General features: G+C 45.7%; 1 protein-coding gene across 2 annotated transcripts in view; it reads left to right on the forward strand.

The window, feature by feature from the left end:
* The window catches only part of drosha (drosha ribonuclease III), a 112,122-nt gene that overhangs the window by 30,836 nt on the left and 58,840 nt on the right, over nucleotides 1–22,446 (forward strand). For both annotated transcript variants that reach the window (XM_074622200.1, XM_074622201.1), the window contains exons 16-21: nucleotides 1,540–1,647; nucleotides 5,970–6,077; nucleotides 16,020–16,158; nucleotides 16,344–16,404; nucleotides 16,762–16,821; nucleotides 20,531–20,630. In XM_074622200.1, the coding sequence (XP_074478301.1) occupies nucleotides 1,540–1,647; nucleotides 5,970–6,077; nucleotides 16,020–16,158; nucleotides 16,344–16,404; nucleotides 16,762–16,821; nucleotides 20,531–20,630 (576 nt within the window). The remainder of the gene's footprint in view (nucleotides 1–1,539; nucleotides 1,648–5,969; nucleotides 6,078–16,019; nucleotides 16,159–16,343; nucleotides 16,405–16,761; nucleotides 16,822–20,530; nucleotides 20,631–22,446) is intronic.

Below are 22,446 nucleotides of genomic sequence, written 5' to 3' on the forward strand. Positions count from 1 at the left end.
GCTATCTGTACCGATCGGGGCAGGTGCTAGCGGAGAGAGTAACGTAAGCAAGAGCTAGCAAAGTGTCAGCAATTCGGCAATATTTCACACTGGAAAATCCCACCAGTAAAACAGCAAAGTGTTTTTTATGTACTGGTATCGCATCAGAGCAAGTTCAGCAGTCAGGATCAGGAAGGAAAAAAGTGTTATCGGAACATCTCTAGTCCAAAAGGAAAGGTCAGGGAGGTTAAGATTTGTTCTCTGGAAACCATCAACACCAACTGCAAATTTGACTGAAATCTGTCCATCAGCTTTATGAGACTTTATGTTGAACCACCCAGAACTGCAACCGCGTAAATCCTCTGGCTTTACATTGCTCAGACAATGTGAACAATAGAATAAGCTAAAGTCTCCTAAATGAATCTGCCAAAGCAGTAAGTAAGCAAAGGAGCACACATACAACAGATGTGCACTCGCCTTCTGCAGGCGCTGAAATTCAGACAGTGTCTTTGGTGTTTGACCTCGACCTGATCTAAAACACAAACACTCCTCTCGGCAGAAGGATGTGATGATGAAAGTCAAATGGGCCGTGACTTGTCTGTTTGACCAGCAGAAAGTTAGTCTCTCCGCCTCCCCTTCCAGTCAATTATTTACTTTCTGTACTTCCGTCCATTCCCTGACCCTGTAGATAGCCATGCATAATAAAAGTATTTACATATCATTCGCACTTCGCAGTGATTACTGCTTTCCATACACAGCGGCTGGCTGTCCATGGAAAGATTTGTTGTTGTGTGTGGTTGCGCGTGCATGTGTTGCGCGTGGGCGAGCGTGTTCACTTTGATGCACAGTTCAAAGTAGGATGGCATTATTTATTCATGCCTTTGTTGTTCTTATTTCCTCTGCGAGTCAAAAATTCCTGGCGTTCCATTTTAGGTAGATCACGGCTAACTCAGACGGAGTCGATAATTCTCAGTTGAATGAAACACATGCGTGCGCACACACATTAGGAGGTGCAGTCAGTCAATACATCTTCCATCTTGGTTGTTATTTGTAGGGCCCTCTTGTCTCAGACTCCCCCGCACCGCACCCCCCCCTGTACTGCATTTCCAGTTATTTGCTGTGGAGCTGACATGATGCTGTGTGTGTCTGTAATGATTCCTCCTGCTGCTGATGGAGGTACCTATAGGCTCTTGCGTGATGGTCCTAATGGGCAGGCAGGTGCCTTGGCTCTTGGCGACTGGGACTAAAGCCTCCGTATCAGCCCTAACACCCAGTCCCACCACTGCCCACAGCCATGCTGACCCATTGCAGCGCCTCAATTAGCCAGGACCAGCAGAGCTGTCACTGCCCCTGTTGCTCCTGTCCACTGCTGTGCTGTATTTATGTCCTGCTATGGAGGTTTCAGTTCATTGCATGTGCCAGCCGACGTGTTGGGGGGGCGGGAGCAGGAGTGGGAGGAGGGAGGGTGGTGAGGGCGGGGGTGGGGTTTTTGAGGATGGGAGCTGTCCCCGAAGGCTGTGCTCCAGCAGATCAATAATTGACTGGCTGATTGTTTGGCAGGAAGCTCTTCAGAAGATCCGTCAGAAGAACACTATGCGCCGTGAGGTGACAGTGGAGCTCAGCAGTCAGGGCTTCTGGAAGACTGGCATCCGCTCCGACGTCTGTCAGGTAACTATCGTCAACTGACACGTGCATACATGCTGCAATACATACTCACGGATCTAACACGTGATGGCAAGCAACACATTCAGATGTTCATACACTCACAGATACAGACATGCATCGACATACATTTACGTAACCTGTATCTTAACAGTGTAACAAAGTCATTAAAAATCATTAAAAACAAATTCAATGCAGAGACAAGAACACATACAATAACAGTCATTTATTATAAAAACTTCAATTTAAAGTTGAGCCCCAATTAAATGCAGAGTCCCTTTAACTCGCTGGGTGTTACTACACACTTTGACAAATAAGGTCTCAATTAGACGCTGGGTAACCATATCAATATGGACATGCTACACATCGTTAGATCGGTTAGATTCTCCACAATTCAATCGCTCGGTTAATTTTACAGAAACCACGAGCACCAAAGTTTAATTCATTCAGATTTACCGGTGTGGTAAACAAGAGACGGAAAACAAAGTGGTGACTCCCTTATCTTTGAAGGGTCATAAAGTCTGAATATGTGTCTATTCCTCGATTACTTATATTCCTTTAGTCCGTAAGGATCCACCGACCCAAAGAATCAAAACGTTTTTACATCAAAATCAATCTATGTTGGGAATATTATCATGTGAAGTCCGTTGCTCATTGTCTGCTGACTTTGTTTGTCAAACAAAGACCGCACTTTAAGTGACAAAAACAATATTTCTCTTAGTTTTCCCTACGTTGTTGGGTACGCTCGTTTTTGTTACCTTGTTGTCTAAAGAGGATAAAGAGAGGTGTAGTGTCGGTATGCCAGGTCCCGTAAATCGAGCGTTGTTAACAGAGCTAGATCAAATGAAAAATTCGTAATTGATATGTTTTTCATTTTTTATATAATATTCATAAGAAAATATCGATACACTTGAGTATTGCGATGTTATATTTTGTGATACTGTATCAAAAACACTATTGAATTTGAATGAATGTTTTGTGTTCTTTATACTATGACAGTCTTCCCTAAAATCTGATTTATAAAATCGCAGTATATATCTCAGTATATTGAATCGTAACCAGTATGATGATACATATCCTATCGTCAGATTCTTGCCAATACTGCACACAGTTCTAGTATTTCATATCTTTGTTTGTCGGTTGAGTTTAGTGATTGAAACAAATAAAATCTCAGGCTATTAAATGCCATTTTACTGCAGCTAAGAAACCTGAAATGGTTTTATGATCAATAAAATTACAAACAATTAGTGTGATTAAAAATCTTTTTTATGAATATAGGTTTCCAAAAGCAGTTTAAATGTGGTAGGAGAGTCAATAATGATTTGTTTCATTATCATTTTTTATATTAATTGTCAGAAAATTGTGAAAAAATTATAATTGATAAATGACTTAAAAGAAATTAATAGATTTATTATCAAATCAGCTCTTTAGTCAGATGGATGCAGAGGCTGGTAACCTCAACTGAGAGCTACATGTAAGTGCTGTGGTCATATTTAATGGACAATTCTTCTTACGTTTATTACTGATTATTGACATTGTGGCTGCACACACACTTTGAGGTTATAGGTCTTCTTGTTAAACTTGTAATAAGTTTGTAATACACCGCAATTATCCTTTAAATGTGTATATATACACGCGTACGGCGGTGCTTCCACTCAGGCCGACACAGACCAGCGCTTATAGCACAGCCACAGTCAGAAACTTCTGATCTTTCCACACATTGCGTCACTTCTCTATTTAAGTGTCAAAGTCTGTGTAAGGAAAGTGGACTCCCACAGAGCCTCAGCGAGCAATACCCTTCATTAAGTAATGTCTCCAGACCTGACATTTTATTTATACACAACTCCACCACCACTCAGTCTGGCGAGAGCCAATGTGCCGTTCTCTCCCCTTCATGCACTTATTAGCAGCAAAATAAAAACCAGGACGGAGTTTAATCTCCATATGGTCTATATGTTATCTCCATCTCAGGGAAGTGGAACAACATATGCAGCTTACAGTTCTCATGCGTGCACACAATTTAGCATAAGGGGCCCTAATGAGACTTGAACCATAACCCTGAATGTGTTAGTGCCACGCTGTGCCCACTGGAACATTCAGAGCTGCATTTGTTCGTGGATTTGTCAAAGTAATGAAATGGACTAGCTTTAATTTATCTTTCTTTTATTTATTGTCTATTCCAATATATTTTCTGCCTGTTACTCAGAAAAATAATTGCCATCAGTGTTGCGCATCCTTTTTCTTTGCACACATCCCCGTATGCAGCGAGGATAGCCCACAGCTGCTACTCATTCTCACATTTGGAGAGGAATGACAGGGAAGTTCTAGCCTCGCAAACCAGACCTCTCTTCCAGCAAGGTCTAGCAAAGAAGGATCCGATCCATAATTGCCGCCCAATTATATTTGCTTCAAGCTGTACCGCTACGACTAATTGGTTCATGAATAATTTCAGTTTCGAACTGCTGTGGTACACTCTGCACAACGTGTGACACAGACAAGATAGAACGGCAAAACTGACCCATAGTTTTCTTGATTCATAAAACAAAATCAGCCCCCCTCGTTACTGACATCGCTCGGCTACGCCAAGGTCGTTTCACTTGAAAGGCTCTGTCAAGGACCGGGCTACACATTGGAGGCAGGAATTTATTTATTCATCAATGTTTTTAATTTTTGGTATGTTTATTTTACTGTTTGTCTTCCTGCCTCTCTGCGTCCCTGATCACATCGGTGTGAAGGCTATCAGTGGATTTTACATTTCAAGGGAAAGGCATCTTGTTTTCCCTTCAACATCAGAGACAATGCGTGTGGGCGGGTCTTTACTCGCTGCAACAGTGTGCTGCATTTATTTATTTATCATCACTTTTTATATACATTAATCAACCTATTTATACAGCATATACTTTATCACATAACCAAGCCAGAGCATGGAGGGATACAGCTCTACATTTGCATTGCTGGCAGGTAGATTAAATCAAATTTAAATTGCTTCAGTACTTGGCATTGCTGAATATATATATCTCCTAATAAAATCTTTTAAAATAAGTAGTTAATATAAGCATTGTTAGCCTTACAGTGACATCTCTATTGCACAGCGCATCAGTATTATGCTCAGTTAATGTTTTTTTTTATTCCGCAAGAAACAAACGGATGTGATTAAACGGAAAACAAGTCGGGATAACCATTTCATCACATTCCAGTTAGTTAAATTGCGATATAGTGAGTTAAAGTGCAATTTAGAATTCACGCATGTAATATTTCAGCCGGGGGGAGAAGGAAATTCAGGCCGCCGCCGGTCCCGCTGGACGCTGTCCAAACTGCCCAAACGTCATCCGTGACAGTAAATTAGAAAATTTCCCACCTTTTAATTACCAGAGTATCAACTCTAACAGCCCCCCACTCCGCCTCTCTACGCACACATATACTCAGTCACTCCGGCAGTCATCAGAACAGGTCAGGAGCTGCAGACACGACCGGGGCGCGGGCTTTGTTAATTGGCTGCTTAACAAGGCCTGGGGAGTGTGTCACCACGGCCCCTGTGATGGCCCCAGGGCTACGTGGCAGCACCGCTTGTAGCCGCCGGGCCTTTCGGGCTCACCCTCCCCAGTAGCACTAATTAAAACATGCATGGCTTCCTCCTCTCTCATGTGGTGGCACGGGGTTAATGTGTGTACACCAGCCTTTGCTACAGTTCCTCAGCCACTCCGACTTGATAAGCCTCCACTAATGATCCTGTAGATTGGCTCTCTGACTGTCACACTAATTTGCTGACCACTGGCTATTTTCTTCTTTTTTTTCCTGTTCATTCTCACTTTACATGTCACATTCCCCCTCGCTGACATGCACGCGTCTTCCTCTTCCTCCGTTTTCTTTCACCGTGTTGCACTCAAACTTTTTCCTTTTTTAATACACGAGGGTCAGAGGGAGCTGTCGGTGTTTGTCCGAATGGAAGTGTGTCAACACGGCGAAATGGTCTTCGATTTGACTGTCCTGTCCAAATGTGAATTTCCCTCCTCCCTGTCATTCCCTCTCACAGTGCAGCGATTGGGTTTTTGATTATTTCATCTCTCTGTTGCAGAGCACCACTTAATAAATAATGACTGGCTGATTGATTTCTCCCTGCCTGTTCCCTCCATCAACCCCTCTCCCTTTTTCTTTCTCGCAATCTCTTCATCACACTTTCTCTCAAATCACGCTCCCCTCACTCCGCTTTCACACAAGGAGTGATCCTTATTCTCCATCTCTTCCTGTTTCTCTTCTCCTCTTCCCTTTGCTGCCTTCCCTCTTGCCCCTTTTTTTTTTAACCAATTCTCTCTCTGTGTCCTCCACAGCACGCCATGATGCTGCCTGTTCTCACCCATCACATCCGCTACCACCAGTGTCTGATGCACCTGGATGAGCTCATTGGCTACGTCTTCAAGGAGCGCTGCCTCCTTCAGGTAAGGCACAGTCACGACAGCTCCTTAACTTTACAAAGTGATGTGACTCTACGCCCCGACCCGAGCTGCATTATTTAAAGGCTGGCATAGTTGATAACTAACAGGATAGATATGGGTAGGCAAATCCCCGCGGTTCTTTTAGGCCGGGGCGCAGTCTACAGCCGGCTAGATAAAAAAAGTAAACATTTTGTGCAGGGGCTTCTCGTGCGCGGAGACCCAGGGAGGCAGCCTTTGCCTCATTACTGTGCCCATTCCACCTCTGCAGGGATAGTTCAGGTGGAAACAGGGGCTCAGGAGTCAGCTAAGGTAACCCACACACCGGCCTGAGTCATATCTCTGCAACAAGCAGCCCGGGTGTGCTGTGAGTTGCAGTGACAGTAGTCAGGACAACAACAGCCTCCTCCGTAATGCCAGCTCTCCCCTGTCAGGTCTGCAGCCTCAAGCCGTGTGCTCTTGGAGCAAGCCCCACGGCTGCCTCCTGCAATATTGAAGAGCTGTCATAACCTGATACATTAGAAATCAATGTGTTGTAGCCTATACATAGTTAAAAAGGGGAAGGATGCATTAAGATTCGCTCAAGGCCCTGTGTGTGTGTGTGTCCGCGTGTGCACGGCGGCTCAGTGCTCCGGGTGTGTTTATACGCGGGGATTTGCACATATCGATCAACGATTGGCCTTTTTGTCGTTTGTATAATGACGACCTGTCATTATGAGTGCTAAAAAGGAAACGCTGACCTGCTGTGAGGCCAGCCGGCGGGGCCGACAAACTGCAGCCCTTTCATCGAGGAGACGCCCATTTGAGCTTGACATCTCCGTCTCTCGGGGAGAAGTTAATGGATTTGTCCCTCCCCTTCTTTCTCATTCAAGTCCTTCATCTTCCCAAAAAAAGAGACAAACAAACAAAAGAAAAAAAAACAATCAGTTTGATCACGACAGCTCACATACAGGCCTCCGCAGTGTGTGTTGCCTGTCTGTTCTACCCACCGAGGTGTTAATACCGTGACATCGCTGTTTGTGTGTGTGTGGATAAAGCCGGGGCTGTCAGCAGTTCACCGCTACTGGGACTGAAATGGCCCAAGTAGGGAGCCATCATCGCTGGGCTTACAGCACCTTCCTCCTCTACTGCACACACACACACACACACATCAGCAGCTAATGTCCCACAACACACACACACACACACTCTCTGCCCAGATAGGTTTGGACAGAACGGCTGCAATGCAAGTTGCGGAGTGCAATGGTGCTTGTTCTAACAGCCCTCTCTGAGTCAGAACTGATTTCAAATCCTCCATCACTCCCCATTTGCCTCCTTTCTGATGGGATGATCACATTTAATGAGTTGAATGTTTTCCAGTGGCGGTTTATTCCTTTCTAACACGATAGAATCTGGTACCACTCTGTGATTGCATTATAAATGAATAGTGCTTCGACTCATGGTTTGTGTGCTTTGAATTAATGTACCTCCAGCTGTATATAATGTATGGGTGACTTAGAACATGTTCAAACCCACAGTATGGGAGTTGGGGGTGTAAGGAAAATATGGATACGGTATCATATGGCGATGAAGTTGCTAAAGTTTTCCTTGGAGAGTCTGATGCAACTGCGTGTTGTAGATACATTCCTTGTGAAGTGAAAATAGTGAGCTAATTGTACACATTTCTGGCAACAAAAAAACAGGCAATCCTGCAGCTTCCTGTACTTATCATTCATAAAAATGATATTAATAGTCAAACACTGCATAATCTAGTTTTAGAAGTATTTTGACATTGATATTTTGAGTCCTAATGAGACATAGTGTGGGGTTATACTTACATAAGTATTCCTATAGAGGAACAGGACTTTGGCTGTCATTCCTAGTTTGGGACAGTTGAATCGATATTTCAGAAATGGGAATTTTTGTTCTATCTTTGAAGGGTAATGAGCTGTACTCCCATTAAAGGAATGAGAATTTATTTCCCTTTTTTCATATTTTCCTTTAGAAGAGATGAAAGCGGCAGATCATCTGGGAAACAGAGTTCGGTGGGTCTGTACAGAATCAATGCTTGTTTCCCAGCGCGCTCTCGCTCTAATGTTTTAATGAAATGAATCAAAGTTGCAGGCAGAACATGTGTCGTAAATGTATAATCACTATACTATACTCGGTCAGTAAAGCCGTGAGAGCATTATTCTGTTTTGCTGTGCAGCAACATACCTGCTATTTCTATACAGAATGGCAATGTGTTCCCGGCATGAGGCAACTGACAAAAAACACCCCAGCCTGAGAGCGGGAGCCTCTGCACTCGGCACTTCCCCCCGCCTGGCTCCGGCGGAGCCCCGGCCCTTTGAAGCTCCTCTTCTGAGAGCCACCCTGTTAAACATTTAACATTTAAAAATTGAAGGGGGGGGCGGGTCGAGGTTGGAGAGACATGTGTTCATGGTCGCCACATGCTCCCGCATCCCCACATCCACCAGACCCTCATAATCCCCCCCACCCCCTGTTGCTTCATCCCCACTCCTCACTTTTGACCCATGCTGACAGAACGAGAGGCATCACAGAGGATCTCAATAATTTAACTGTACATATCCTCGGCCCCGGCTCTCATATTGCATGCTTTTGTTTGTGTGCCCCCTTACGAATGCGGCTGTGACTCTGTGTACAGAGTACCAGAGTACTTTAGATTTGTTTTGTTATTCATAGCGGCGCATGCCCGGCCTTGTGATTGAGGTGTCCATCTGTTTCAAGTAGGGGCTGGCCTGAATACCATTTTACAGGCTTAGAATATTTCACTGGATATTTCTTGTAACAAATGAAAAAATGTTGCATATTGTGTAATAATGCAAAGGCATGGCCTGCTCGGCGATGGCTCACATGAACTACAATGTGTTGGTGTGTGATGCAGGTGCGGACCCAACAGTAAGACTTCTGGCTAAAACCTGAAGCCACAGTGGTTAACGTCAGTCCCGCTGTAGTTTTGATTTATTGTTCAGTGTCACATTTTACCGGTTAATCACCGCCGCAACACCACGTGGATACATTGTATGTGATTTTGCTATCTCATGCTTTAATTTCATGTCCCACAGTAACCGGGTTTACATTCTTTCATCCCTTTTGTGATATAGAGTGACGGTAGGAAGGCTCGCCCTCGAAGGGCTGCGTTTACGTTCTTTGCATTCTTTTCATGACTGTAATCACCCTGAGGTCACCCATTGTTAACCATCACCATCTTGGTGACAGCCAAGCGACCGAACGCTGAATGAGACATTTTCACTAGAAAGGTAGCAATAAAACTGATGAAACTCACCTCGCCACTTTGTCTTATTGTGAGTAGAAAAATTATAATGATTATGACAAAGTAATCTAGAAATAGAATAGGAGTAGAACGACACTGAGCTGTTTTCCGTGGTCATTTGACTAGCGCAAAAGAAACTCACCGGTAGCTTGTTCTTCTTTCTCATTTTCTGCAAGCCCAGAGGAAGAGCGCCGGTCGTCGAACCCAACTTTCGTAGTGGCCAAACGGCAGTACTGTAACTTCTGTGTCCGTCACTTGATGCATTGGGCCCAAAAATACTTTTTCCCACAGACTTACATTGGGAAAGAGACATCTGTAACTCAGCGGATAATTTTTTTTTAGGTGAATCAACTCCCTAGTACGAACACTCTAATAGCCCTTATTAAAAAAAATAGTTTTTAAAGTTGTAAAATGAGCTAATCACTGAATCCAGAGTTATTTCCCTTCCTCCGTTCATGTGAATGGGACCCAGACGTTAGGACCCTGTGTCAGAATCATGTGACCAAGATCCGGGAAGTCGAGTCATTTAGGCTTCATGCGCCACTGAGCAACTTTCATGGGAATGAATGGGGCCCCGCCTCCAACGCTGCATCCAGTTCTCTTAATGCATCTATGATTTTCTGTATAACCTCAGAAAATAAGCTGAACAAGGTTGTCACTCACTGTGTGGATGAAGCATTAAGGTGTTAAATTAGGCTACTTTACTCGTGACGTTACTATTACACTGCTCGTTTTAGTTGTTACTACAAAACCTCACCTCAGTGAGTCGGTGACTTGCCGTAAGTCGGTTTAGTTTATACTGAAGTTAGCTCGCTACACCGGTCGCAAAAGCAACGGTACATATAAAAACGGTCGCTGCTCTGACCATCCTGCTGCGTTGATTTGAATGGGAATATCCGCTCTACTCCTATTCTATTTCTATGGGCTAAATCCTCAAAGAACAGAACACTTTCGCCTGCTGGCTAAATTGTTCAAAACTCCTCTACCCTTATTTACTTTCTGTTTTACCATACATATCTAAAACACACAACCATCCATCCATCCATCCATCTTCAACCGCTTATCCGGGATCGGGTCGCGGGGGCAACAGCTCCAGCAGGGGACCCCAAACTTCCCTTTCCCGGGCCACATTAACCAGCTCTGACTGGGGGATCCCGAGGCGTTCCCAGGCCAGAGTAGAGATATAATCTCTCCATCTAGTCCTGGGTCTTCCCCGTGGTCTCCTCCCAGCTGGTCGTGCCTGGAACACCTCCCAAGGGAGGCGCCCAGGAGGCATCCGTGCTAGATGCCCGAACCACCTCAACTGGCTCCTTTCGACGCAAAGGAGCAAGGACTCTACTCCGAGTCCCTCACGGATGACTGAGCTTCTTACCCTATCTCTAAGGGAGACGCCAGCCACCCTCCTGAGGAAACCCATTTCGGCCGCTTGCACCCGCGACCTCGTTCTTTCGGTCATGACCCAACCCTCATGACCATAGGTGAGAGTAGGAACGAAGATTGAACGGTAGATCGAGAGCTTTGCCTTCCGGCTCAGCTCTCTTTTCGTCACAACGGTGCGGTAAAGCGAATGCAATACCGCCCCTGCTGCTCCGATTCTCCGACCAATCTCACGTTCCATCGTCCCCTCACTCGCGAACAAGACCCCGAGATACTTAAACTCCTTCACTTGGGGTAAGGACTCATTCCCTACCCGGAGTAGGCAAACCACCGGTTTCCTGCTGAGAACCATGGCCTCAGATTTAGAGGTGCTGATTCTCATCCCGACTGCGTCACACTCGGCTGCGAACCGATCCAGTGAGTGCTGGAGGTCGCAGACCGATGATGCCAACAGGACCACATCATCTGCAAAAAGCAGCGATGAGATCCTCAGCACACCGATCTGCAAACCCTCCTCCACCCGACTACGCCTCGATATCCTGTCCATGAATATCACGAACAGGATTGGTGACAAAGCGCAGCCCTGGCGGAGGCCAACCCCCACCGGAAACGAGTCCGACTTATTGCCGAGGATCCGAACACAGCTCTCGCTTTGGGCGTACAGGGATTGGATGGCCCTGAGAAGTGCCCCCCTCACCCCATACTCCCGCAGCACCCCCCACAGTATCTCCCGGGGGACCCGGTCATATGCCTTCTCCAAGTCCACAAAACACATGTAGACTGGATGGGCATACTCCCAGGCCCCCTCCAGGATCCTTGCGAGAGTGAAAAGCTGGTCCGTTGTTCCACGGCCAGGACGGAATCCGCATTGTTCCTCTTCGATCTGAGGTTCGACTATCGGCCGAACCCTCCTTTCCAGCACCTTGGAGTAGACTTTACCAGGGAGGCTGAGCAGTGTGATACCCCTGTAATTGGCACACACTCTCTGGTCCCCCTTTTTGAAAAGGGGAACCACCACCCCGGTCTGCCACTCCTTAGGCACTGTCACCGACTTCCACGCGGTGTTGAAGAGACGTGTCATCCAAGACAGCCCCTCCCCACCCAGAGCCTTCAGCATTTCTGGGCGGATCTCATCAACCCCCGGGGCTTTGCCACTGTGGAGTTGTTTGACTACCTCAGTGACTTCCACCAGGGTAATTGATGATGGTCCCCCATCAGCTTCCAGCTCTGCCTCTACCATAGAGGGCGTATTGGTCGGATTCAGAAGTTCCTCAAAGTGCTCCTTCCACCGCCCGATTACCTCCTCAGTTGAGGTCAACAGTGTCCCATCCTTACTGTACACAGCTTGGATGGTTCCCCGTTTCCCCCTCCTAAGGTGCCGGATGGTTTTCCAGAAGCACTTTGGTGCCGACCGAAAGTCCTTCTCCATGGCTGCTCCGAACTCCTCCCACACCCGCTGCTTTGCCTCCGTCACGGCAGTGGCTGCTGCTCTTCGGGCCCGTCGGTACCCTGCAACTGCCTCCGGAGACCTCCGAGATAACATATCCCGGAAGGCCTCCTTCTTCAGTCGGACGGCTTCCCTGACCACCGGTGTCCACCACGGTGTTCGAGGGTTGCCGCCCCTTGAGGCACCTAAGACCTTAAAACCACAGCTCACCGCCGCAGCTTCAGCAATGGAAGCTTTGAACATCGTCCACTCGGGTTCAATGCCCCCAACCTCCACAGGGATGCCAGAAAAGCTCCGCCGGAGGTGTGAGTTGAAGATCTCTCGGACAGGGGCCTCCTCCAGACGTTCCCAGTTCACCCTCACTACGCGTTTGGGCTTACCAGGTCTGTCCAGAGTCTTCCCCCACCCTCTGACCCAACTCACCACCAGATGGTGATCAGTTGACAGCTCCGCCCCTCTCTTCACCCGAGTGTCCAAAACATGCGGCCTCAGATCAGATGATACGATTACAAAATCGATCATCGACCTTCGGCCTAGGGTGCTCTGGTACCACGTACACTTATGAGCATCCTTATGTTCGAACATGGTGTTCGTTATGGACAATCCATGACTAGCACAGAAGTCCAACAACAAACGACCACTCGGGTTTAGATCAGGGAGGCCGTTCCTCCCAATCACGCCACTCCAGGTGTCTCCATCGTTGCCCACGTGCGCGTTGAAGTCTCCCAGGAGAACTATGGAGTCCCCTACTGGAGCCCCATACAGGACTCCATTCAGGGTCTCCAAGAAGGCCGAATACTCCGAACTGCTGTTTGGTGCATACGCACAAACAACAGTCAGAGTTTTCCCCCCCATAACCCGAAGGCGTAGGGAGGCGACCCTCTCGTCCACCGGGGTAAACTCCAACGTAGCGGCACTCAGCCGGGGATTTGTGAGTATCCCCACACCCGCCCGGCGCCTCACACCATGGGCAACTCCAGAGAAGAATAGAGTCCAACCCCTATCCAAGAGTACGGTTCCAGAACCGAGGCTGTGCGTAGAGGTAAGCCCTACCAGATCCAACTGGTAGCGCTCCACCTCCCGCACAAGCTCCGGCTCCTTCCTCCACAGAGAGGTGACGTTCCACGTCCCCAGAGCCAGCCTCTGCCGCCCGGGTCCAGTCCGTCGAGGTCCCTGGCCTTCACTGCCACCCGTGTGGCAGCGCACCCGACCCAAGCGGTTCTTCCCGCAGGTGGTGAGCCCACAGGATGGAGAGGAGGGGGGTCCCACGTTCCTTTTTCGGGGTATCCCCGGCCGGGCTCCGTGGCAAGCCCGGCCACCAGACGCTCGTTGACGGGCCCTCCGTCTGGGCCTGGCTCCAGACGTGGGCCCCGGGCTTCCTCCGGGCCGGGTAACTCCTCCTCTGCCTCGTGTCGTCATTGGGTTTTTTGTGAAACACACAACCAACGAAGTCAACTAGTTTGACTCCTTTGTTGTGAATGTGTGCGATTGTTGCAATCAGCCTGGAGCAGTTCTTTGTTTGCGATCCAAATAGCAATGTAATGGCGATGTTTTATATAGCACATTTAATCACAAGTTGCACGTTCAAATGCAGAGGATTCAATATTCAGATATTTCAAGTTGATCCCAGTCCGTTCCCTCTCTTCTTTACCCCCCCGAGTCCTCATTTACCTGTGTACATCAAATAGTGCGGTACACGGTAATGACAGCGTTCTGGTGCTGTTTGCCAAGCAGGCAGTTTGCCCATCAGTTTCCCCGCATGCAGGTTCAAGAACACTCTTTCCAGTCAAGTCTGCCGCTCTCCACTGAGCGATGATGTTTATTCCCGTTTAGCCAAAGGCAGTTGAGCAGCAGCTGAGGCAGTGATCACTAAATCCAAATCCCTCCGATACTTTACGCAGTCATTATGTTGACAGGAACAGTTGCAGACGTCAATCCCCCCCACAGATTCAGCTTAAAAGCCAATACTGTTGTTGGATGTTGTCCTTAACTGTGAAGGACCTGCAGTGTTTACAGAATAACTGATGTATTTTTCTTGATGCGTTTCCTTTAGAGTACCCAACTCTGTAGTTGAGGCTGTGTAGTCGGCAGTCATTGACTTGTGTCTGACATCGCACAATGGGGGAGTTGAAAGTGGAAGTAGACGTGGTTGTTGTTTTTATTTATATTCTTTATCAAACTGTCAACACGGCGCTGAGAATTGCTAGATTTCTGCTTGTGTCATGTCAAATAACTAGCTTTTTTTTTTTTTTCTCCCACACAAAAATGCTGTTCCTCTTAACCACAAAAAAAAAATACAATTGCTGTTGAATTTGTCGCCTCTGTGTTCAAGGCTACAAAGCTGAAGGCCTCTTGAGCAACTATAAATATTGAAACCTCTCTGTTAACGTTTTACATATATATCTCATTGGAGCTTGAAATTGATTTGAAGTTGGCTGAAAGGAGACAAGCATTTTGAAAAGCAAGCCCAGGGGGGGAGAGTAGTCGGAGGGTTTTTTTTTTATATATTTTTTTGGCTGAGATTAACATTCTCCTAATGTAAGATTGATAAAGGCTTGACATATCCTACTGAGCCCTATCTCTTTTTCCCTTTTTCCTCCCCCAGCGAGTTTGAGATGTTCAGCCTTCTAGGCACAGCAGTTTTTGTCCTCTTTTCAAACAAAGACGAATGTCGACTAATGCGTTATTTTGGGTTATTTTACCTTAAATTCCCACTTTTGCCTCTCTTTACAGGTTTGGAAAGTTTAAGTCATTAATTTCCATACAGTCAACTTCAGCGTGACAAAGAGGCGAGAGGGGACAGTCTCTCTCTCTCTCTGACGGAGGCTCACCTAAATGCAGCTCCCTCTCTTGTCCGTCGAGCGATTGCTGATCCAACATTATTAGACTGATTTGTTTGACCAGTGTTACCATTTATAATCCGTAATTAGACAAAAGGAGGAGGTAGGAGGAGGGTTTTCACAGGGCCATGATGTTTAAACGCTGTCAGTTTCACTACTGTATGTACACTATTGGCCCTCTGTGACCAGGAACAAAGTCCCAGGAGCCCCAGAACCTAAACTCAACTAATTCAACAAGTAATAGCTCCTTTGGTGTATTCCTGTTTGCATTTCGCCTACATCTGAGGAGCCGTGAAGATTTGGTAAATTAGTCTGATAATGGAAATTGTGGCATTCATTGTGTCTTGCAGAACAAGACGACGACTCCGTCTCATTGAGTGTTCTTCGTAATTTACTGCTCTGCCACTTTGATGTTTGAGTGGATGTTGGGAAGCACATGTGCAGAGGTGGATACTGAAAATGGCACAAAGGCATGATGTCTGTATTAAAAATAATTCCGGTCTGCCACTTTTTCAAATAATCGGTTTAAATTCATGAGAAATTCATGTCGTTTTTTCACTCAAATTAATCTCAAAACAAGTTCGTATAACGTGTTGTTTGACCATGTTGTAAATCAAAGTGTTTATAGTTGTTTAGCATGGCTACTCTGGAAGGACGATTGAAAAGCCGTCCGTCATCGAGAGGGAGGAGATGCAGTATAGTTAAAATAGGGAATAACAGACATTTTCAGACAGTCTTCACATTGAACATTACAGCTACAGAATTTCCGAGATAGGGCTGCGATATGATGATACCTATCGTCAAACGATATAAAAATGTCTATCGTTTATATTTTTTCTACATCATTTTTATTGTGGTGTTGAAAAACCAGCGGCCGAGCTGTGTTAGGTCAATGCTTTCGTCATTCGAACGACAGTACAAGTTGTTTTAGGAAGTTCCTGAAAATGGTCCTGTGGTTGAAAAGTGTTACCGTACTCCTATCTAACCATCTCCCGTATCCTCTCCTCCAGCTGGCCATGACTCACCCCAGTCACCACCTCAACTTCGGCATGAATCCAGATCACGCCCGCAACTCCCTCTCCAACTGTGGCATCCGCCAGCCGAAGTACGGAGACAGGAAGGTCCACCACATGTACATGAGGAAGAAGGGTGGGTCATTTCTGCTCATGTTTCTATATCTAATTCAATATGTTTTATTTGGCATGAATATAACAAGGACAATACTGCCAAGGCATCAAGTAATATATCTGTCTTGTTCCCGTTCTTACTGTCAAATGTCCACTCTGTCTATTCTCCGCTCCGTCACCTCTCCACCCCGGGGATCTGTCTTTCAGGAATCAACACATTGATTAACATCATGTCTCGTCTGGGGCAGGATGACCCCTCCCCCTCCAGGTAGGCTGCCCGCAGGCACATATCTGTTCACGCTATCACTGACCACAGGGGCAATCAAAGGGACGATCATTGTGATTAATATACCCGGCAGGCCTGCTGACAAGAAAATTAACTTTAGCTGTGAAAGGAAGGGATATCACAGGGGAAATGAAATGAGCTAATTTTAAGGGCAACGGCTACTTATTATTGAATGTGAGCTGCTGTTATTCTCAGAGCGCTGATCAGGTGAGCTGCTGTGTGTGTGTGTGTGTGTGTGTGTGTGTGTGCCTAAAGTCTTTCTTTCTTCTTCACCCGTCCTCACATCTCCACCTTTTCCTCCCGTCTCCTCCCCTCATCCCGTCTCCTCCCCACCCGTAGGATCAATCACAACGAGAGACTGGAGTTCCTGGGTGATGCTGTTGTCGAGTTCCTCACCAGGTGAGAAAGCGTTCGCGCATCTTTGATAGACACACCGCTAATTGAAGCCGACTACAACACTATCGGCATTTCTTTTTTTTCCCCCACCGTTCCTTTCTCACCCTCTCACTTCATTTCTCCCTCTCTCTCATTGTCTACATCTATCTGTCTGTCACAACCACGCTCCTCTCCATGCTTTCGACTCATTCAAGACAGTGATTTACTGGTAATTGGAACTGGGATTTTTTTATCCTCTACCCCCCCCTTGAACGGCCTGAAATTCTCCATGACAACTTGCAATTAGCTGTCTGGAATGCTGACTGTGTTATTGACTCCCAGGTGAGTGCGGTGCGGACGTTGCAGCCCGGCACTTACCTAAGCTAATTATATGTAGCTATTATTAAACTCACACACTACCTAGCGAGGTAGTGCCCACGTACCCACCGTACCTCCTCCTCTGAGTGGATACTACTACATGAAAATAGAAGAACAGAGCTTTCTCTCTTGCCACAGGGTGTTAGTGCATGAACACAAGTTTCAAGAAAAGGAAGAATAGATTTTTATCTGACTTCCATTTGCCCAACAGCATATCTTCTACCACCGAAATCTAATTCGTAACCCTCGATGCTAACACTTCCACAACAGTGAACATTCAGGAGCAGGATTAAACCTTAATAGGAACTGACACTGGGTTACACAGGACACTGCTTCAGCTCCTTATTCAGCAAGAACAGTGTTACAAAGAAGGTGGTTAGCCTCTGTTTCTGCGGCTATCTCCGAGCATGTTTTGCCACTTTTCCCTCCTTCCTCCCCCCTCTTTTTCTGCCTTCCTTCTTTGATTGTTAGCGTCTGACGAGACATGCTTGGCCTACGCTCTGGCCCTCTGAATTATTTATCAGCCTCTTGTCCAGCTAAATGGGTACAGCAGATCCAGCCAACTGCCTTGTGCACCTCCAGTGCGCGCTGCCCTTAGAGGCTATCTGTGCCTCTGCTGTCCAGCCAACAAAATATTTTGCACATTTGAATAGCCCCAACACGGGGAGTTAGTGCTGAACAGAGGGGGGTCACGGCAGGATTCTTAAAAAAAACGGTCAGCAGATGATGTAAAAGAATAAGTCCACTTGCAACATTTGTGATCCTTCTTCTGAAAAAGTAAATATTTTATTAGAGGGAGTTATTCAAGTTCAGGTAAGTTTTTAAAGTGCTAGTAGTTTTTTTGCTTTAAAGGGACTATTTGTAAGATTCAGAAATGCTGCTTAACAGCGACACCTGTGGCCTTGAAATCAACGAAAGTCAGCGTTGAGCTTGCGCTTGCTCGCTCTACATAGACATGAACGAGCATCGTTCAAAACGGTGAGGCGACACACGTCAGCTAAAACCACAATATCACTCTATATTTCAGCTGCTTGGCAGTAATGTTAGCTGACCAGACGGAGGTCTCTCCATGAACATGATTTAGATCTGATCCTAGTGTTGGCTTTTCCAACACTAGGGGGACTCCTCAACAAGTTACGTTATTGCCTCCCGACCACAGCCGGCAGCCGAAGACACCGGCACCCGGTCGATAACGAGACGACAACGTAACTCGTTGAGGAGCTCCGTCACTTCACAAGACATGGAAAACCTCTGTTGGTCTGGAGGAGCTGCAGCATTTATTTCTGCACAAACGTCCACTTTGTGCACTAGATATTCTCAGAGCTAAACTAACTCTTCTGCAGTGTGGAGTGAGCGCGCGTTCACATCTAGAGGTGGAGCGAGTACGCGAGAACGCGCGCTCTGTCTGAGTGAAGGCAGGCAGGCAGAGGAGACGAGGCTCCGGCCACACGCGAGCGCGTATATGCGAACGCGCATGTGTCCCGACCCGCTACATTTATACGCTTAAAAAGTTACAAACAGTCCCTTTAACATATTATGAAGTAAATGTTGATTTCACAATGACTATTGGTTCCTTATCAGCCTCGCTTTCACTCAAGGTGCTGCTAACAACTCATTTTCTGTTGATTAATCTATCAACTACTTTACCGATTAGTCCATTAATTGAATTCATTTTCCAAAAAATAAAAATTGACCATTTCATTTCATTTTATTTTGACATACTGTAGGCTATGTTATTGTATAATGCAGCACAAAACATAACCAAATACTCTAGAGTATGAAGATATGCTCCCCATAGTCTTACCTGCTTACCCCTGTTTGTAATCAAAATAGACTCTACAAGGCAGCATAAATCATCACAACACACCGGCTCTGTGTTGCTGCAGCGTCGACAGTAGCCGCCATGCTGCAGCGCTTTTGCCGGCGGTCACCCGGCAACAGCCCAAGCTAAGCTTGTGTTGAGGCCACCAAACCGGCAAAGGTTACCGTTGGCAAAAGTCTACGGGCTTGTTCGCGGCGTGTTCAGAGCGGGCATCGATTTCGCCGACTAATTGCAGCAGCTCTCGCTTTCACTATGCAATCCTGTCTGCCAGCAGGTACGATCTCCCGGGAAAATGAAAGCCGGATTTATTTATTTTTACTACTTATAGCGCTGAGATTTGGGTTTCTAGTTCAAATTGGGATTGTTCTGGTTGTTTTTAACCCTAGTTAAGGCTAACACTAGCAGCCAGAAACAAACATCAATGATTCATTGTCCGTTTGATAATCTAAACAAAGAACATGTTTTCTTGCCGTGTCCAGTGGTGAAACTTAGCCTACTATATTCTGTTACATCCAGCCAACAATAATACTAAATTAGCAATGATTATTAAAGATAAATGATGAAAAGGGAGAACCAGAAGTTGTCTTTGGAGTTGCATTAATAACACAGCAGCGTGGTGAGGAAACATCACTTGTGTGTTTTTTGGGATTTGTTTTACCCATAAAGTTGAAGAAGCGCTGCTGCAGAACATGTGAGGAGCAGCACATGAAGAATGGATTACAGATGAGATTCAGAGTTACCGGCTGGGAACAGCTCCTGTTTATACGTCCACTTAATGACCCTTTGATGCACTGCACGGTCAGCGGAGTTAATAGTTCACTGGTTCAACATTTGTTAAATCCGTTTTCTTTATCTTAAAAGAATGAGCTTCTGATGAATAAACAGAGGCACGAACACAATGTGTTTTTGTACCTGAGGAGTTCTATGCAGCCCCATTAGCCTCTCTCTGCGTCTGACACTTTTGCCAGCAAACTAGTCTAATTATTTTTCATTACACTAAAGTGCTTTTTATTAATTCCAAGTGCTTTGTTTTCACACTAAGATTACAATACCCTGACAAATAGACCTCTCGTGAATTTGGAAAAAACCCGAACACCACCTGCTTTCCTCTCTTTGCATTGATTAGAAATGACTGAATTAGATGGGCTGTTTTAATTCAAATGAAATCAAATGATACGCCGTGGTTAGGGAGACGCTGAACCGTAATGAAAATGGAACCTGCTCGCCCGGAACCCAGCTGTGGAACTACTGAAGCGTCTGCGTCCATTTCTGGGTTCCAACACAGACCTGGAAAGGCTGGAAATCTCTGGGAAATTAATTAGGTGGTCTTGACAAAAAATCGGTGAATGCTGGATGAGGCATTTTAACAAATATCTAACCATTACACTCTTGTTTTATGAGTGCTATCCATGTATTCAGACAAGAAATTAGAAATATGGAATATTCTCCAACTAAAAATGCCTACCAACCGTGAAGTCTGAGATCCCGTGACTTCACCTGCTCTAATTCTGTGTTTCACTTCTCTGTCCACAGTGTCCACTTGTACTACCTCTTTCCCGGTTTAGAGGAGGGCGGCCTGGCCACGTACAGAACAGCCATCGTACAGAACCAGCACTTAGCCATGCTAGCCAAGGTAAGCTCATAACAAGTCCTCCTTCAGGTCAAAGGTCTGCGAACTGACAGGAGAACATGTTTGAGACAGTGTTATTGTTTTCTGTCTTGCCGTTATGACTTTGCTTCTTTCTAAGGGGGCACTGGGGAAAAGAGTAATTTTGTCTTGCTGCCATCCCTACCGTTTTTTTTTTGGGCCCCTCAGGTTTGTAATTGGAGTTAAAAGGTTGTTGTTTTGGAGGACTAGACTAGTGCGACTGGGGTCCCTGTGGGCCCCTAGAAGTCTTCCTGAAACACTCTCCAGTTCCTGTTATCGCTAGGCCCCCTTGCTTCCCTCCTTCTCTCTCTCGCTGGCAGCGTTGTACAGCCAAGCCGCACTCACTGGCACGTTTGTAAAGAACACAACAATAATCGTCCCGTGATGTGGAGAAAGCAATTAAAAACTTCAATCTTTCATGTTGCTCCCCGCTGAATACAAAGATGCAGCCGCCCGGATCTGCATTAGTGCTGTGTAGCAGTTTGGCTTGTTTCAATTTGCCGCTCGCGGTAAAGTGAGTGTGATACAGTGTTCGACGTTGCCAAGTTGTTTACCAGGCTCCTCTAAAGCCGTCTGCTCAAGAACACTCGCAATTATCTTTCAAAAAATATCTTCAGCGAGCGACGGCACAATCCGCCACTTCACTTGGAAGGCTTAAAAGTCAGAACGGGTTCCCTCTGAGTTGGAGTATTTATGAATTGTGATTTAATTTGTGTGTGCAATCACGGGGGGTGGGATACCACCAACAGTTATCAGCCATAATTAAATAGCACCCTGACTGTTTTCGCCGGGTACTCGTCTGTGGTGCGCTGCCAGGGAAATAAAGTTGGGCTACTTTTGACGGGGCTCAAAGGAAAAAGTTGCAGAAAGTTTGACTGACCCACAATCCCACACATCACAGACCTTCTTTACATTCAATGTAAACTAAGCATTTCATTATTATTATTATTATTATTATTAGATTGAGCATTTATACTTCTTCTTTATTCTCACACAACTTTATCAAACCCGCGAGTTGTCCATGACTAAAAGTTCACTGCCTTGTTCAGGAGCAGCTTGGTTGTAGTTTTTGGGTCAATTAGAGGAGAGTTGTGTCATAAAAGGAAACAGTATTTGTTCAGACCAGTTATGACAAACTGTCTCAGTGGGCTTTACAGGCCCACATCAGCAGTAGTTCCTGCACCAGAAGTTCTATCACAATAAAACTCCCAACATCCAGCACAATTACAGTAGAATTAAAAGTAATTAAAAACTAGAAGAATTAAAAAGCAGGGGGGTAAAAACATAAATAGAGCACTTCATTAATCCCAGCGGGAAATTAAAGTGTCACAAACTGCCACAATAGAGACAAACCTCGCACGCACAAATGAACTCCTTTTATGTTGTTTCTTTTATGTGATTGGATGGATGTCGTATTTGCAGCCAGACTTGGTATCTTGCTCCACCTTTAGCGGATCACAATGGAGACTTTATGTGGCTTTATTGTGTAATTTAGTCTTAAAACAGTTTTGTAAATGTATGAGATTACTGTCCTTAGGTGAAGCGGTCTTATGTTTATTTTCTAACTGCTAAATCACATAAATCAGGAAACAAATTACATTTGAGGAGGTACTGCTAGAAAAAACATGACTCAATAAAGAAAGCCATAAATGATAACATACATAGAATAAAATAAAGTCTGTTGAATATACACTGTACAATGATAGTGCTCAGTAATATACTTTGTACTGCAAGTAGGGTTGTTGCGATATACCAGTATTGACGATAACCGTGATATTTAAAAAAATAAATATTGATATCA

The sequence above is a fragment of the Sebastes fasciatus genome, chromosome 21 (genome assembly GCF_043250625.1).
Source record: "Sebastes fasciatus isolate fSebFas1 chromosome 21, fSebFas1.pri, whole genome shotgun sequence".
Classification (NCBI taxonomy): Eukaryota; Metazoa; Chordata; class Actinopteri; order Perciformes; family Sebastidae; genus Sebastes; species Sebastes fasciatus.